General features: G+C 40.2%; 1 protein-coding gene across 1 annotated transcript in view; it reads left to right on the forward strand.

The window, feature by feature from the left end:
* Positions 1 to 19178, forward strand: part of EQTN (equatorin) — a 67194-nt gene that overhangs the window by 31284 nt on the left and 16732 nt on the right. The window contains 3 exon segments of the mRNA XM_089912627.1: positions 11826 to 11922; positions 15762 to 15862; positions 18878 to 18985. Coding sequence (XP_089768753.1) covers positions 11826 to 11922; positions 15762 to 15862; positions 18878 to 18985 — 306 coding nt within the window.

A 19178-nucleotide genomic window follows, 5' to 3' on the forward strand; every position in this document is an offset into this window, starting at 1 on the left:
CCCGTGTCCTCAAGTCTGTTCTCAACGTCTGCATTGTTATCCCTGCCCTACCACTAGGTTCATCAGTACCATTTTTCTAGATTCCATATATATGCGTTAGCATATGGTATTTGTTTTTCTCTTTCTGACTTACTTCACTCTGTATGACAGAGTCTAGGTCCATCCACCTCACTACAAATAATTCAGTTTCATTCCTTTTTATGGCAGAGCGATATTCCATTGTATATATGTGCCATATCTTCTTTATCCATTTGTCTGTCGATGGACATTTGGGTTGTTTCCATGTCCTGGCTATTGTAAATAGTGCTGCAGTGAACATTGTGGTACATGTCTCTTTTAGAATTATGGTTCTCTCAGGGTATATGCCCAGTAATAGGATATGGTCCTACTGGGTCATATGGTACTTCTATTTTTAGTTTTTTAAGGAATCACCATACTGATCTCCATAGTGGCAGTATCAATTTATATTCCCACCAACAGTGCAGGAGGGTTCCCTTTTCTCCACACCCTCTCCAGCATTTCTTGTTTCTAGATTTTTTGATGATGGCCATTCTGACTGGTGTGAGGTGATACCTCATTGTAGTTTTGATTTGCATTTCTCTAATGTTTAGTGATGTTGAGCATCTTTTCATGTATTTGTTGGCCATCTGTATGTCGTCTTTGGAGAAATGTCTATTTAGGTCTTCTGCCCATTTTTGGATTGGGTTGTTTTTCTGATATTGAGCTGCATGAGCTGCTTGTATATTTTGGAGATTAATCCTTTGTCCATTGCTTTATTTGCAAATATTTTCTCCCATTCTGAGGGTTGTCTTTTCTCTTGTTTATGATTTCCTTTGCTGTGCGAAAGCTTTTAAGTTTCATTATGTCCCATTTGTTTATTTTTGTTTTTATTTCCATTTCTCTAGGAGGTGGGTCAAAAAGGATCTTGCTGTGATTTATGTCATAGAGTGTTCTGCCTATATTTTCCTCTAAGAGTTTTATAGTGTCTGGCCTTATATTTAGGTCTTTAATCCATTTTGAGTTTATTTTTGTGTATGATGTTAGGGAGTGTTCTAATTTCATTCTTTTGCATGTAACTGTCCAGTTTTCCCAGCAGCACTTATTGAAGAGACTGTCTTTTCTCCATTGTATAGTCTTGCCTCCTTTATCAAATATAAGGTGACCATATGTGTGTGGATTTATTTCTGGGCTTTCTATCCTGTTCCATTGATCTATATTTGTTTTTGTGCCAGTACCATATTGTCTTGATTACTGTAGCTTTGTAGTATAGTCTGAAGTCTGGGAGCCTGATTACTCCAGCTCCGTTTTTTTCCCTCAAGATTGATTTGGCTATTTGGGGTCTTTTGTGTTTCCATACCAATTGTAAAATTTTTTGTTCTAGTTCTGTGAAAAATGTCATTGGTAATTTGATAGGGATTGCATTGAATCTGTAGATTGCTTTGGGTAGTAGAGTCATTTTCACAATGTGGATTCTTCTAATCCAAGAACATGATATATATCTCCATCTGTTTGTATCATCTTTGATTTCTTCCATCACTGTCTTGTAGTTTTCTGAGTAAAGGTTTTTTGCACCTTAGGTAGGTTTATTCCTAGTTATTTTATTCTTTTTGTTGCAGTGGTAAATGGGAGTGTTTCCTTAATTTCTCTTTCTCATTTTCCATTGTTAGTGTATAGGAATGCAAGAGATTTCTGTGCATTAATTTTGTGTCCTGCTACTTTACCAATTCATCAGTTAGCTCTAATAGTTTTCTGTAGGCACCTTTAGGATTTTCTATGTATAGTATCATGTCATCTGCAAACAGTGACAGCTTTACTTCTTTTCCATTTTGGATTCCTTTTATTTCTTTTTCTTCTCTGATGGCCGTGGCTAAAACTTCCAAAACTATGTCGAATAATGGTGAGAGTGGAAATCCTTGTCTTCTTCCTGATCTTAGAGAAAATGGTTTCAGTTTTCCACCATTGAGAATGATGTTGGCTTTGGGTTTGTCATATATGGCCTTTAGTATGTTGAGGTAGGTTCCCTCTATGTGCACTTTCTGGAGAGTTTTTATCATAAATGGGTGTTGAATTTTGTCAGAAGCTTTTTCTGCATCTATTGAGATGATCATATGGATTTTATTCTTCAGTTTGTTAATATGGTTTATCACATTGATTGATTTGCATATATTGAAGAATCCTTGCATTCCTGGGATAAACCCCACTTGATCATGGTGCATGATCCTTTTAATGTGCTGTTGGATTCTGTTTGCGGGTATTTTGTTGAGGATTTTTGCATCCATATTCATCAGTGATATCGGCCTGTAATTTTCTTTTTTTTTTTTTTTTTTTTTTTTTTGCGGTACACGGACCTCTGACTGTTGTGGCCTCTCCCGTTGTGGAGCACAGGCTCTGGACACCCAGGCTCAGTGGCCATGGCTCACGGGCTCAGCCGCTCCGCGGCATGTAGGATCTTCCCAGACCGGGGCACGAACCCACGTCCCCTGCATCGCCAGGCGGACTCTCAACCACTGCGCCACCAGGGAAGCCCCTGTAATTTTCTTTTTTTGTGACATCATTGTCTGGTTTTGGTATCAGGGTGATGGTGGCCTCATAGAATGAGTTTGGGAGCATTCCTCCCTCTGCTATATTTTGGAAGAGTTTGAGAAGGATAGGTGTTAGCTCTTTAAATGTTTGATAGAATTCACCTGTGAAGCCATCGGGCCCTGAGCTTGTTTGTTGGAAGATTTTTAATCACAGTTTCAATTTCAGTGCTTGTGATCAGTCTGTTCATATTTGCTATTTCTTCCTGGTTCAGTCTCAGAAGGTTGTACTTTTCTAAGAATTTGTCCATGTCTTCCAGATTGTCCATTTTATTGGCGTAGAGTTGCTTGTAGTAGTCTCTCTCTTGAGCCTTTGTATTTTTGCAGTGTCAGTTGTTACTTCTCCTTTTTTGTTTCTAATTCTGTTGACTTGAGTCTTCTCCCTTTTTTTCCTGATGAGTCTGGCTAATGGTTTATCAATTTTGTTTATCTTCTCAAAGAACCAGCCAGCTTTTAGTTTTATTGATCTTTGCTGTTGTTTCCTTCATTTCTTTTTCATTTATTTCTGATCCGATCTTTATGATTTCTTTCTTTCTGCTAATTTTGGGGTATTTTTGGTTCTTTAATTGCTTTAGGTTTAAGGTTAGGTTGTTTATTTGAGATTTTTCTTGTTTCTTGAGGTAGGATTGTATTGCTATACATTTCCCTCTTAGAACTGCTTTTGCTGCATCCCATAGGTTTTGGGTCATCATGTTTTCATTGTTATTTGTTTCTAGGTATTTTTTGATTTCCTCTTTGATGTCATCAGTGGTCTCTTGGTTATTTAGTAATGTATTGTTTAGCCTCCATGTGTTTGTGTCTTTTACGGTTTTTTTCCCTGTCATTAATTTCTAATCTCACAGCATTGTGGTCAGAAAAGATGCTTGATATGATTTCAGTTTTCTTAAATTTACTGAGGCTTGATTTGTGACCCAAGATGTGAACTATCCTGGAGAATGTTCCATGCACACTTGAGAAGAAAGTGTAATCTGATGTTTTTGGATGGAATGTCCTATAAATATTAATTAAATCTATCTGATCTCTTGTGTCTGATTTAAAGCTCTCTGATTTAAAACTTGTGTTCCCTTATTAATTTTCTGTTTGGATGATCTGTCCATTGGTGTAAGTGAGGTGTTAAAGTCCCCCACTATTATTATGTTACTGCCTATTTCCTCTTTTATAGCTGTTAACAGTTGCCTTATGTATTGAGGTGCTCCTATGTTGGGTGCATATATATTTATAATTGTTATATCTTCTTCTTGGATTGATCCCTTGATCATTATGTAGTGTCCCTCCTTTTCTCTTGTAACATTCTTTATTTTAAAGTCTATTTTATCTGATATGAGTATTGCTCCTCCAGCTTTCATTTGATTTCCATTTGAATGGAATATCTTTTTCCATCCACTCACTTTCAGTCGGTATGTGCCCCTAGGTCTGAAGTGGGTTTCTTGTAGACAGCATATATATGAGTCTTGTTTTTGTATCCATTCAGCAAGCCTGTGTCTTTTGGTTGAAGCATTTACTCCATTCACATTTAAGGTAATTATTGATATGTATGTTCCTATTAACATTTTCTTAATTGTTTTGGGTTTGTTTGTAGGTCCTTTGCTTCTCTTGTGTTTCCCACTTAGAGAAGTTCCTTTAGCATTTGTTGTAGAGCTGGTTTGGTGGTGCTGAATTCTCTTAGCTTTTGCTTGTCTGTAAAGCTTTTGATTTCTCCTTCAAATCTGAATGAGATCCTTGCTGAGTAGAGTAATCTTGGTTGTAGGTTCTTCCCTTTCATCACTTTAAGTATATCATGCCACTCCCTTCTTACTTGCAGAGTTTCTGCTGAAAAATCAGCTGATAACCTTATGGGGATTCCCTTGTATGTTATTTGTTTTTTTTCCCTTGCTGCTTTTAATATTTTTTCTTTGTATTTAATTTTTGATAGTTTGATTAATATGTGTCTCAGTGTGTTTCTCCTCGGGTTTATCCTGTATGGGACTCTCTGCACTTCCTGGACTTGATTGACTATTTCCTTTCCCATGTTAGGGAAGTTTTCAACTCTAATCTCTTCAAATATTTTCTCAGACCCCTTCTTTTTCTCTTCTTCTTCTGGGACCTCTACAATTGTAATGTTGGTGCATTTACTGTTGTCCCAGAGGTCTCTGAGACTTTACTCAATTTTTTTCATTCTTCTTTCTTTATTCTGCTCTGTGGCAGTTATTTCCACCATTTTATCTTCCAGGTCACTTATCCATTCTTCTGCCTCAGTTATTCTGCTATTGATTCCTTCTAGAGTATTTTAAATTTCAGTTATTGTGTTGTTCATCACTGCTTGTTTGTTCTTTAGTTCTTCTAGGTCCTTGTTAAATATATCTTGTATTTTCTCCATTCTATTTCTGGGATTTTGGATCATCTTTACTGTCCTCACTCTGAATTCTTTTTCTGGTCGACTGCCTATCTCCTCTTCATTTGTTTGGTCTTGTGGGTTTTTACCTTGCTCCTTCATCTGCATATTTCTGTGTCTTATTTTAACTTACTGTGTTTGGCGTCTCCTTTCTGCAGGCTGCAGGGTCATACTTCCTCTTACTTCTGTTGTCTGTGCCTAGTGGGTGAGTTTGGTTCAGTGGCTTGTGTAGGCTCCCTGGTTGGGGGGACTGGAGCCTATGTTCTGGTGGGTGAAGCTGGATCTTGTTCCTCTGATGGGCAGGGCTGCATCTGGTGGTGTGTTTTGCGGTGTCTTTGAGCTTAGTATGACTTTAGGTAGACTGTCTGCTAATGGGTGGGGTTGTGTTCCTGTTTTGCTAGTTGTTTGCTGTGAGGCATCCAGCACTGGAGCTTGCTGGCCATTGGGTGGAGCTGGGTCTTTGTATTGAGACAGAGACCTCTGGGAGAGCGCTCACTGATTAATATTCCATGGGGCTGGGAATTCTCTGGTGGTCTGACATCCTGGACTTGGCTCTCCCACCCCCAAGGCTCTGGCCTGATCCCCAGCCGGACCACCAAGACCCTGCAAGCCACACAGTGTGGAAGAAAAGGAAGAAGAAAAACAAAATCATAAAGAAAAAACAAAAAAGAACCCAAACAAACAAACAGACAAAACCCCAAGATAAATGGTAAAAGCAAAGCTAAACAGACAAAATCACACAAAGAAACATACACACAGGCACTCACAAAAAGAAAAACAAAAGAATAAAAAGAGAAAACAAAGAAGAGAGCAACCAAACCAATAAACAAATCCAAAACCAAAACAAACACTAAAAACTAACAAAAACATAAAAGCAGGAACAAATCAAATGCAGAAAGCAAACTAAAAAAAGGCGCTGAAAACATAAAACAAATACAAAAATGATAAAATGTAAAGACGAAAGATGAAAACAAAAGGAAAAAATACAAAATGACAGAGTAGTAAAGTAAAAATAGAAAAATATAAAATACAGTTAAAAAAGAAAACAAAGCAAAAGAAAGAAAAAAACAAACAAGCAAAAAACACAATATAATATAAAAGTACAGTAGAATTAGGTAAAACAATTAAGTAAAATATATTTTAAAAAGAAAAGCATAAAAAGAAAAGTAAATTAAAATGTTAAATTAAAAAAAATAATAAAAAAAGAACAACAGAACCAAAAAAAAAAAGGAGTGATATTTTCCTGTGGCCTTAGTTGTCAGTGTCCTTGGCCACATAGTGAGCCACAGACAATCCCTGCTTCCCCAGGAAGCCCTCTGGTACCTCTAGGCGGGTCTCTGGACCTGCTGTGGGCACTGTGGGGCCAGCTCAGACTCTGACCTGGCCTTAGTCGTGCGTGTACTTGCCCCCAAAGTCCACAGTTGTCCCCAAAGTCCACAGCCTCAATTGTGGGAACACTCCTTGTCTATTCAGGTATTCCACAGATGCAGCATTTACCCAGCTGATTGCAGGGATTTGATCACTGCTCCTGAGCTGCATGGGGAGACTTCCCTTTCTCTTCTTTGGTCGCACTGCCCCTGGGGTTCAGCTTTGGTTTTGGCCCCGCATCTGCGTGTAGCTGCCCTTAGGCGTCTGTTCCCGCCCAGGCAAGAGGGGGTGAAAGCAGCAGCCGATTAGGGCTCACTTGCTCAGGCTGCGGGGAGAGGGATATAGCAGTCATAATTGGGATGTGTGGGGAATGCCTGCAGTAGCAGAGGCTGGTGTGAAGTTGCAAGAGCCTAAGGAGGTGCTCCATGCATTCTCCCGGGGAAGTTGGCCCTGGTTCGCAGGACCCTCAGCAGTGGCAGGCTGCACCGGCTGCCGGGAAGTTGTGGACAGGTACCTGCCTTGCACACAGGATCCTTGGTGGCAGTGGCAGCAGCCTCTGGGGTCCGAGATAACAGCCACAGCTCACGCTTGCGCCCATGTAGGCATTGCCCTGCCATCTGTGAGCACACAGAGAGAGAAGCTCTTCTGACAGGGCTGCCCCTCTTCTCACACACCCCAAAACAAAGGTCTCCTGCCTCTCTGGCAGGCCTAGGTTTCTTCCCACACTCCCTCCCAGCTAGCTGTGGTACACTAGCCCCCCAAGGCTCTCCTCACGCAGCCAACCCCAGTCCTCTCCCAGGGGTCTGACCTCCGAAGCCCAAGCCTCAGCACCCAGCTCCCACCTTCCCCTGCAAGTGAGCTGACAAGTGTCTCAGGCTGGTGAGTGCTGGTCAGCACTGATCTTCCCTCGGCACTCCACACCTCTGTTGCTGCCCTCTCCTCAGAGGCTCTGAAGCTCCCCCGTCCCATCCCCACCAGTGAGGGGGCTTCCTAGTGTGTGGAAACTTTTCATCCTTCACAGCTCCCTTCCAGAGGGGCAGGTCCTGTCCCAATTTCATTGTCTCTTTTTTTCTTTTTTCTTTTGCCCTACCCAGTTATCTGGGGATTTTCTCACCTTTTTGGAAGTCTAAGGTCCCCTACCAGGATTCAGTAGTTGTTCTGTAGGCACTCTTCCACATGTAGATGTATTTTTGATGTATTTGTGGGGAGGAAGGTGATCTCCACGTCTTACTCCTCCGCCATCTTGCAGGTCTCTCCCCTAAGTTTCCCTTTTATTCCTTCTTTGACCTGTTCATTATTTAGGAATGTGTAATTCAATTTTCACATATTAATGAATTTCCAAAATATCCTGCTGTTGATTTATAATATAGTACCATTGTGGTCAGAGAACATACTTTGTATGATTTCAGCCCTTTTAAATTTATTGAGGATTGTTTTATGACCTAACATGGGATCTGCCCTAGAAAATGTTCCATGTGTACTTGAAAAGTATATGTATTCTGTTCTTGTTGTGTGGCGTATTCAATAGATGTCTATTAGGTATAATCGCTTCATAGTTTTGTTGAAGTATTCCATTTTTTTCTTGATATTCTGATTTGTATCCATTTTTGAAAGTGTGGCGTCGAAGTTTCTGATTGTTGAATTGTTGTTTCTCCAATTCTATCAGTTTTTGTTTTGTGTATTTTGGTGCTCTGGTACAAGATGCATATTTGTTTATAGTCATTATGTCTTTCTGATAGATTAACACTCTTTTATCATTATAAAATGTCTTTCTTTGTCTCTAGTGACAATTTCTCCTTTAAAGATTATACTGTCTGACGTTAGTGCAGCCACTCCAACTATCTTTAATTAGTGCTTACAAAGTATCTCTCTTTTCTTCCTTTTGCTTTCAACCTATTTGGTCTTTGAGTTTAGTGTGTGTCTTGTAGACAGCATACAGTTGACCCATATTTTCCTCCATTCTTCCAAATGTAAATGGAGTGTTCAATCCATTCACATTTAATGCAGTGACTTATAACTAATAAAGTAGGATTTATTGATACATCATCCATTTTGCAATGTGATTTTTATGTCTTGTGTCTTTTTATTTCCTCTACAATTATTGCTTTGTTTTGGGTTAAATACTTTCTAGTATACCATTTAAATGCCCATGTCATTTCTTTGACTATATCTTTTGAATTATTTTCTTAATGTTTATAGTAAGGATTACAATTACCATCTTAATTTGTGACAATCTGGTTCAAACTAAAACTAACTTAATTTCAATAGTATTCAAAAATTTACTCCAGTATATTTCTTTCTACCCCTCCTTTATGCCATTACTGTCATATAAATTACATCGTTATATATTATAAAACCTGTAATTCAATTTTATAATTCTTGCTTTATGTTATTGTCTCTTAAAATAGATGAAGAAGAAATAGATTACAAACAAATACATATTTATTCTCATATATTTTCCTGTGAAGTTACATTTACCAGTGTTCTTTATTTCTTCATGTGGATTCAAGTTACCGTCTAGTGTCCTTCTCAGACTGAAGGAATCCCTTTAGCAATTCTTGCAGGATAGATCTGCTAATGACAAATTCCCTCAGAGTTTATCTGGGAATGTCTTCATTTCTCCTCCATTGTAAGGAAGAGTTGAGTATAGAATTCTTGGTTAACAGTCTTTTTCTTTCAACACTTTGAGATGTCATTCCACTGCTTCCATGGTTTCTGATGAGAAATCAGCTTTAATCTTATTAAAGATCCTTTGTACATAATGTCATTTTTCTCTTACTATTGATATTTTCAAGATTTTCTTTTTGTCTTTGACTTTCATCAGTTTGACTGTGACATGTCTAAGTGTGGCTCTCTGTGAATAAGTTCTACTTGGAGTTTGTTGAGCTTCATGGATGTATGGGTTAATATTTTACATAATATTGGGGAAGTTTTTGGCAATTATTTCTTCAGTATTTTTTCTGCTCCTTTCTCTTTCTCCTTTTCCTGTGGAACTCACATTATGTGAATGTAGGTATGTTTGATGGTGTCCCACAGGCATCTGAGGCTTTGTTCATTTTATCTTGTTCTTTTTTCTTCTCCTGAAGCTGAATAATCTCTATTGGTCTATCTTTAGGTTCACTGATTATTTCTTCTGCTAGCTCATATCTGTGGTTGAGCCCCTATGGTGAATTGTTCATGTAATTTTTGTACTTTTTAACTCCAGAACTTCAATTTTTTTCTATTTTTATTTCTCTTTATTGGTACTATTTGATGAAACATCATTTTCACACTTTCCTTTAATTCTCTAGACATCATTCCATTAATTTTTTAAACATATTTACAATAGCTAATTTAAAGTCTGTGTCTACTAAGTCCCAAATCTGGGCTTTCTCAGGAGCATTCTCTCTTGGCTGCTTTTTTGCTTCCTGTTAGTGGCATACTTTCCTGTTTCTTTACATGTCTCATGACTTTTTGTAGAAAACTATACAGTTAAATAATGTATCATAATAACTCTAGGGTCAGATAGGTATTTATTTTGTTGCTAGGTTTTTGTAATTGTTTTTCTTGTTGCTACTTACTTGCTTACTGACTTTTCTGAACTAATTCTGTAGATTCTGTATTGCTTCCAGTGTATGGACGCTTAAGTCCTCTGGTGGCATTTTTTTTAAAGTTCTTTTATTATTTATTTTAGGAGTCATCCTGTGTCAGTACAATTTAGTGGTCAGCCAATGACTGGTTAGAAAAGTTTCTTAAATGCCTTGTCTGTATGTCTTCCACCCTTTTAATCCCTTCCCACTAGAGGATCTATGTGAGAAGGCATGCCTTCAAACTTGTTGCAGTTTATAAGACAGCCTTAGCTTTTACTTCCTGTTTGTGCAGGGTTTCAAGGTCAGCCACTAGTGAGTTATTGGGAGCTTCTCTTTTCCCAGATCTTTCTTGGGTCACCTTTGACACCCTAAGAATATGTCAGAGCTTTTCAAAGTTTCAAAATCTAGTTCTCCAAGATTTCCTTTAAATTCCTAGTCAGGTTCTCGTTTACCCACCTGAAATCATAGCCTTAGGTAGCTGCCATATTGCCACCCATTTACTATTGTTTTGATAGTACTCTGGGGATAGGTGTTTTTTTTTTTCCTCCCGTGAGCTGAGCTCTGAGTCCAATCAAATACCCACGGCACTCTGGGAATAGAGATTTTTCCAGGAAGCTGCTTGTTCGGACAAAATACTGACTGTGCTCTGGGGATGATGCCTTTAATGTAGCTCTAAAAGAGTTCTGTCCTTTCTGTTGGCTATCAGGCTGCCAATTTTTTGCAGCTCTGGTGCCACTAAGCTGGGGAGAAAGGCGGGTGGGAATAGCCTCAAGCTAAAATGTTAGAGACACCACTGTCTTACCGAGGTTCAGTAGTTTCTCTTAGACAATTTTCAGGTTTTTTTCTGTGGCTTTGGTTAATTTTCCGAGTTTTGAAATGGTTGGTTTTAGTTGTTTTGCCAGTATTTGTATTGTTTTTGTGGGACAGTTTGTGAAGGTTCTTGTCCTACCATTCCGGAAGTCTGTCTCCTCTAGGATTCTGTATAAGTTACAGAATAATGGCAAAGCAAAGAAACAAAAAAGGAGCCTCTGAAAGAGAAATGTTACCCTTTTTCTTCCAGCTTTGTCTTGTTCTGTATCCCTGTCTTGTATTCTGTACTGTCTTCCAACCTCCCTATGGCGTTCTCTCTGTGATGGTTTAGTGTAGTGAGGAGAGTCTTGGCTTCGGAACTTGAGCACACCGGGATTCCATTTCTAGCTCTGCAACAGTAAGCAAGATACTGACTTTCCTTCGGTCTCAATTTCCTCATATAAATTGGTGATACTCATAGAATCACAATAAAGATTAAATGAGAAAACTTTTAACGAGCTTATTCCAGACCTGTACATACTAGGTGCACAATAAATTAGTAATATAATATACAATGTATTATTTATTCGGTTCTCTCGTTTCATCCCTTTTTACTGACCTATCTTAATGAGTTTTGGTGTAAAAATAGTAATCGATGGGTTTAGGAAAGTAACTTATAGAAGAAAGATAATGAAAAGAGAATCATGTCTTTTCTTTGTTGTGTGATCTTAAGCAAATTATTTAGCCACTTTGAGCCTTAGCGTCCTCACCTTTTAAATGAGAATACTAGTATGTGCCTCTGATATGTTAGGGCCTTGCTTTGAGAATCAAATGAGTTCATGACACTGTAGGCTTGTGGAGGCTTTGCACCATGCACTGTCTGCAAACGTACAGTGGTCTCTAGTTTGCGAAGATAAGTGTCTGGTTCTTGGATTAGATTCATGGGATTAAGTTTGCTTTTTTTTTCTTCTCAAAAAACATAAACATAGAATGTAAAATAAGTTGCTTATTATTTGTGGCACCATTTCCCCCCGTCTTTTGAGTTAGATAAGTATTTTGCCATATTTATCCATTATGTGGCAAATGACATTTATTGTTCATAGGCTTTGGATTTAATATTTTCATTTAATTGTTCACTTTGTGATTTAGGCTAAAATAGAAGAAAAGGCCATTTATGAATGCTGTAGCCATCGAAATATGTATGTGAACATAGCAAGAAATACTCTGAAGAAGCTGAGAGACCAAGGTAATGTCTTTTCAATTAAGTGATAAGATAAAAAGTTGTGATTAACACCTGACACTGAATGTGTTTTCTTCATTAACAGGGTTGTTTTTAGATATTCAATGAAATGTATGTTTTAAATGTTCTGTTGAATCGAACGTGCAGGTGACATTTTTTTGTTGAAAGTAACAAGTTAGCCTTGAACTTAGATGTAAATATAACTTCACTGAAGGAGGTTATCAGTGATATATTTAAATTTGATTTCTGGTTATAAAGTAATTCACCTCCATGTGGAATAGTATCAGTACTTCTCAACTTTTTAAAAATCAGTATTGTCCCCCTAATAAACCTATTTTTTCTACCTCCTTCACCCCCAGTAAAATGAAGTACTGAGGGATAATATTTTATCAGTTAAATTGGGTTTTGTAGAGCCACATACTATTGTAATATCTAAGATTTTTTTCACTCTTCAAGAGCCAATTTTACTACTTTGGGGGCAGTACCACCCCAGCTGAGAATACTTGGCATGAGTTCAAATAATACATGGCATGTGGGATCCTCCCGGACCGGGACACGAACCCGCGTCCCCTGCATCAGCAGGCGGACTCTCAACCACTGCACCACCAGGGAAGCCCCAGAAAAACATCTTTTAAAAAAACAGTCAAAGACAACTATCTTCCAGATCTCTTATATAGACCCTCCTTTACATGACTACAGAGATATATATAATATTCATGAATACAATCATTTTATATACAGTGTGTCTAACTTTTTTTTACTCAGTAAGGTATCATAGAAGTCTTTTGTCAGTTAACCTGGAATCCACGTTCATATCTAGATCTGTATGATACTTTTTAAAGACTGCATGAAATTCTGTTGTATAGAACCTATACTATACATATTCCATTATATGGAATCTATAATGTAGATGAACTAAATGCCTTTGGGTATTTAGATTGCTTACATTTTTTGAGTATAAATTCTGTGATAAATATGTGTGAGGATGTTAACACATTAACATTTACTTAAACCCGAGCATATGTATCTTTAGCATAAATTCCTATACACAGAGAAGCTAGCAGAAAGGGTCTGCATGTTTAAAATTGGTAAATATTGTGGGTTTTTTCAATTTTATTTATTTATTTATTTTTGGCTGCATTGGGTCTTCATTGCTGCGCGAGGGCTTTTAGTTGCGGCAAGTGGGGGCTACTCTTCGTTGCAGTGCATGGGCTTCTTATCGCGGTGGCTTCTCTTGTTGCAGAGCACAGGCCCTAGGCGCATGGGCTTCAATAGTTGTGGCACGCAGGCTCAGCAGTTGTGGCTCACGGGCTCTAGAGCACAGGCTCAGTAATTATGGCACACGGGCTTAGTTGCTCCGCGGCATGTGGGATCTTCCCGGACCGGGGCACGAACCCGTGTCCCCTGCATTGGCAGGCAGATTCTTAACCACTGTGCCACCAGGGAAGCCCTGGTAAATATTGTTAACTACCCCAGAAAGGGTTTGTCCATTTACATCGCCCACTAATGATGGAGTATGTGGTTTTCCTCACACCCTTGAGCTATCTTGCCTTTGTGAGAGTCATCAGGGTTCCCATTGTCTCCTGCTTGTAAGCTTTTGTACTTATCTGAGTGAGTATTAAGAACTGTTACGCAAGATTTTGAGCCAGAAGGCCTGGGTTTGTGTATCAACTGTGCTGTGTGACTTTGGTCATATGTCCTTACTTTTCTGAGCCTCATCTAACTCATCTGTAAAAATGAAGTCAGTTCACTTGCCATTCTGGCTTAATGTAAAGTTTAAATCAACATGCTTAGAACAGGTTTCGGCCTGCTTAATATGCACCAGCTATTACTGATATAATTTTAACTTTCCCATCTCTCACCCAAAGCTTAGGACATCGCGTGGTCCAGGGAACAATATTGATTTGTTGTGGCTGTTATTGAAGGACACGAAGACTTGGATTCTTTTAGACTACTGTCTTACTTAATGTTAATCAGAATCCTAGCATTTCATAAAAGGGTTAGTAGACTCTAACCCTACCACTACTTAAAAAGGGAAAAAATGCAATTTAAATTTTATTGGACAGCTTTTCTTTTTCTCTTAGTGCTCACAGGAATTATTCTTTACAGACGTCTTAAAGGCTCCCTTCTAACTGAAGCACAGTTCTGTGAAAATAACTATCCCCAACCCAACCCTGACAAACGAGGAAATATTCTTTTAAACCCAGGCATGACAAAAACTCTTGTAAATGATCGTAAGTATATGGGTCCAAAAATTATCCTTTCTACACGCTAAGACTGGAGCCCTAAAAGTCCCAGTGTTCTGGGACTTCCCTGGTGGTCCAGTGGCTAAGACTCTGCGCTTCCAATGCAGGGGGTCCAGGTTTGATCCCTGGTCAGGGAACTAGAGCCCATGTGCCACAACTAAGACCCAGCACAGCCAAATAAATAAATATGAAAAATAAAAGTCCCAGTGTCCTGACATTTTCTAACGGAAACAAGATTTGTGGCCACCCATGGCCACAAATGATGGCTGCATCATTAGGCTACAGGTAAAAACATTGTTGCATCTCATTTTCTTTCCCTTTCCATTTCATTTTATTCCCAGTATCTAAGTGCTTTATTTATGTAATGTTTTATTAAATCTTAGCAGCCATTTCAGGTAAGTACTGTTACCACCTCCATTTATACAAATGAATAAACTAAGGTTCAGAGAGGTCAAATAATTTATCAAAGGTCACTCAGAAAATAAGGGTAGAGCCAGGATTTGAACCCAAGGAGTCTGACGCTGGAGCTTCTGCTTTTACCCCTAGACATATGTAGGCAGTGCTGTGTTCCGTATACTTCATACCCTTTCACTAGGAATTCTTATAAAAAGACTTCCAGTTAGTCTTATTGTTTTGCATTTTCTCCGAATACTGGGCATAGTTAGTTAATATATTTATCCCACTCCCTCTCCCCCCAGAAAAGAGATAGCAAGAGAATATTTAACGTTAACACAACTGTCAAATGTTAGGTCCATCAGAGTTTGAAATGCAGTTATAGAAATATTTTTCATTGGCTAGAAGATATTTAGCTTCAAACTCTTGTATCTTTAGAACTTCTCTCTTGGGATTATTTTCGCCATTTGCTTTACCTTCCTTTAAATCCTCTCATTGGAAGGCAGTACACTTAACAGTTAAGAACCGGGGCTCTGAAGGAGAAAGGCAAATCAGGGTCTGGGTGCTGGGTAAGTCATGAGTCACTCTCCCAGTGTCGGCTTCCCCACTCTGAACAATGAGATGATGGTAGCTGCCCCATCAGTAGCTATGAGAATCCGTTAAAATAGTGCATCTGAAGTGCTTGGTGCAGTGCCTGCCTCGTCATCGCATAACAGACACCCAAATAAAAGAGTTGCTGTCATCATCGTCATCAGAGCCAGTTTGAGGGTCATTAATAAAAACAAGTATTCATAAACGGGTCTAGTGAAAAGCCCAGATACACTCTCAGTGACAATAAACAGATCACTATGTGTCTAAAAGGAAGACATGGGTCCTAATTCAGGAGTTACTATGTACTAGAGTAGATGACAGATCAAGTTGGTGACAGTCAACTTGTGGTGCTAAAACCACAATTACCTGGCGTTGGGCTGACTCTGGAAGCAGGTGGGAGAATGCCTGTTTGAGCAGTGGCAGCCCTGATGCAGGAAGCAGCTCACCTGCACATACTCCTTTGCATAATTCTGTTCCTTTTCCTGTTACTTGGAGATCACACTGAGTCTGTGCTCACGACAGGATCAGGAATGCAAAGGCAAGTCTCTGCATGCAGGTCCTCATTTCCCGCCCCGCATCTATTCATGAATAACTCTACTTCATGTTCTGTTTTAGCTTCTAGGAAGATGTGCTGTCGATGTGGGAAGATCTATGGCGTGACTCCTGCAGGCAAACACAGCAGCGTAGAGGAATGTCACTACCACTTTGGCCGACTGGTGAGTCATAAAGGCAGGTATCTGGTCGTTCCATTTCATTTACTTGACGAGCCGGTGCCAAAGCGGTGGGGAGAAAAGTGGAATAAAGTATTCAGTTCGATGTGTATTTGTTAAATACAGTCCAGTAAAGGGAAACTGTATTGATTCAAAAGTTTCCATTACAAACACTTACTCCCGACCATCACTTCTTAACTTTGGAGCTCGCTGGCTCAAGAAGTGTGGCTGTGATGATTCTTCCGCCTGTTTAAGACCTCAGGTCAATCAGCTACCTCCTGACTTCACCTGCTTTTCACAGGCCAGCGTTAGAATAATTGCTTACGGCTTCAGTCCCTTGGCCCCTGCCCTGCACTGAGTAGGGATGAACAACTGCTTCCTCTCCCCCAGCCCGGCCCCCATTTCTTCTCCAGCACAGTAAATTCCCTACAGTCAACTCAGATGGTTCTTTTCCCTACTCAGACCAAAAAACCTGGGTGCAGTCATCACTGTCTCCCCTCGGTGCACACCCCCCCATTCAAGGCCTTTGTTTTGTTTTTCCCTTTTTCTTTTTTTCTGCCTATGCCAGCGCCCTTAGTTCCTCCACCAAGGATTGAATCCGGGCCATGGCATTGAGGGCACCGAGTCCTAACCACTGGACCGCCAGGGAACTCCCTGGTGCGCCCTTTCATCTCAGCAGTGTCCAAGTCCCATTTGTTCTGTTACCTCCAAAGTGTCTCTTCTCCACCTCTGCTGCCCCCCACCAGGGCCACAAGACCCTCATCTCCTTCCCAAGCTACTGCAGCATCCTCCCAGTCTTAACACTCCCCCGCCCCAAGCTACTTCTCACCCAACAACTCCCAGAATAATTTTTAAATCACAGTTCTGTTTACATCACTCCCCTGCTATAATGAAAATTCTTCAATAACTTTGTCAACCCTGCCGAATTTGGCCTCTGCCCGCTATCTTGTACCCTTTCCACAGTTTCTTTCCTATCACACTGGCCAACTTTCTGGAGCCTTCTAACCTGCTGTCTCCTTTTCACACAGCTGGTTCCTTCTCATCCTTTAGGTCTCTGCTTAAATGTGACCTACTCAAGGTTCTTTCGCGACCCCGTGATCTAAAATAGGTCCTCCCTCTTCTATCACAACCTTTGAGGGCCTTTGACTGTCACTGCCTTTGACAGCACCCAACTGAGTTTTGTAACGATTTAGTGATTTATCTGCCATCTTCAAAAGACTGCAAGCTCTTGGAGGGACCCAATGTTTCCCCAGCACTTAGCATGGTACCTAACGCAAACAGGCTGTCAATATCTGTGTGGATAGATGGGTGAACAGATGAATTATTTATGTAGATATGGAAATGAATATGAAAAAGCTATTATAATAAATGCTATGAAGAAAATAAAGCAGAGCAGAGGAAGTAGAGAGGAACAGTGAATGTGATTGAATTATAGAATAAATATAAGAATAATGGATCAATAGTAAAGTAAATCAGACAAGTTTGACTTAAGTGTTTAGGGCTTAGTTTTAGTGGGTGGGGAGACTGTCAATTCCAAAAGGGAAGAAAAATAGGAAGACACTGAAGGAGAATAAAAGTAGCAGATTAACTACTGTGTGGAATAACTAGACAACACAGCATAATGAACAGAATGGGACTTTGGAGCCGGCGGACCTGAGATTTTGGGCTGTTTCAGCACTTACTTTCTCTGAGATCTTGAGCAGGTTTCGGAAGCTCTCTGAGCTTTCGTTTCCACATTCATAGAATGAGCTTTGTGTGCAGTTTAGTGAGCTGACGTGTCCAATTCCTGGCTTCTAACAGATGCTCTGTTAATACTGGTTCTCAGCCTCCCTTTCTCATCACAGGAGAAGGTAAGATAAAGCCATGAGATGTCAAGATTGGATGGGTAATAGAAGGTTGGTTAAGCAAGAGTCTTCAGTGCCAGCCTGAGAAATATGCATTTGATCAGCAATGTAGAAGTGAAGCATTTGAGGAAAGTGATGTAATGAAAAATGTGCTTGAGGAAGATTAATCTAACCACATTTTATGGGAAAACTGGTGCAAAACCTACTGTAGGCAGAGGGGGTTTTAGGGAACAGTTGGGAGAACATTACCTTGGGCCAGAGGGAGAAAGGGCTTGGGGTAGGCAAGGGTACGGTGAGATGGAAGATGTGAGAGAGAGAAAAGAGAGACGAAGGCTTAGGCTTGTTGCTGTGAAAATGTGCAAAGTGTCTGGCCAAGGCAGTGGAAGAAGAGGGTGTCGGGATTTCAGAGGTCCAGCCAAGGTTGGAGGCAACATCTTTGTTACGGTCTCAGTCTACGTAAGTGGGTGATGTTCCTCAGGTCAGATGCAGGAAGGGAGAGGGCAGTAGTCGGAGCCCATCATCCAGGGGCTTCAGCACAGAGGGAAGGTCAGGGAGGAGAATGTTTTGAAAGGATGGTTGAGGTAGAGTTAAAGCAGGATAAAGAAGTGACATCAGGAGAGGTGCTGAGGGGCCCGGCCACGTTATGGGGAAGCAAAGGGAGGAAGGGGAGAAAGGCATTCAAGACGCCGGTAATTATAATTCACCTTCAAAGTGCAGCCTCTGAGAACTTGGCTTCTAGGAGTCAGTGTTTCCTGTTTGTTACATAATAGCTAGAAAAGCAACCATGCAGAGTTTTAGACTCTACATCAGATAGCTTGCATGGTGCAGTCTTAAAGATCCTTGTGGGTGAGAAGCTCTGGGAGTTAGCCACTCCGCCTTGTCAAGCTTCCTTGTTTTGATTTTTACTTTTCGTGTGGTTTGTAGTTCTTGGTAGCTCAGAAAGGTGGTACAGCTGTTGTGAAGGTGTCCTTGGATCCCCCGGGTGTCAGGTCGCCAAGGTAGGGCTTGTTCCCCAGAATGCCGCTTGTTTCAGAACCAGAGTTGCTGCCTCCTGCGCAGACCTTGGGGGTCCATAAGCATTTGGTATAATCCACTAATTTTCAGTTGATGAAATTTTTATGAGCTTAGTTGCTCTTGCCAAAACATACAGTAACTTATTTGGCAGTGTTCGTTTCAGCTTCACGTTCAGGACCAAAAAGAAAACCTAGAAGGCTTTGTGAAGACTTTTGTCAAGTTCCCACCCCGCAGCGGGAATCATGCTGTATTTGCCATGAATTGTGAGGTGGTACGTTGGTGGTATGTTTTGCCTTATTTATGCATGTGTAAGGAACGTTCCCAGGCTCTCTCTCTGTCCCACACAGTGCTGCGATGTTGTTCACACATTTTCAGATGAAGCAACTGAAGCTGAAAAGAGTTAAGTGACTTGGTGGGATACCTGCACTTGGTGATGGAGCCAGGAGTTGGCCCACGATCCTCTT

This window comes from Delphinapterus leucas, chromosome 6 (genome assembly GCF_059928025.1).
Source record: "Delphinapterus leucas isolate spDelLeu-1000000601 "Yukka" chromosome 6, BTC_Dleu_Yukka2, whole genome shotgun sequence".
In the NCBI taxonomy this organism is placed as follows: domain Eukaryota; kingdom Metazoa; phylum Chordata; class Mammalia; order Artiodactyla; family Monodontidae; genus Delphinapterus; species Delphinapterus leucas.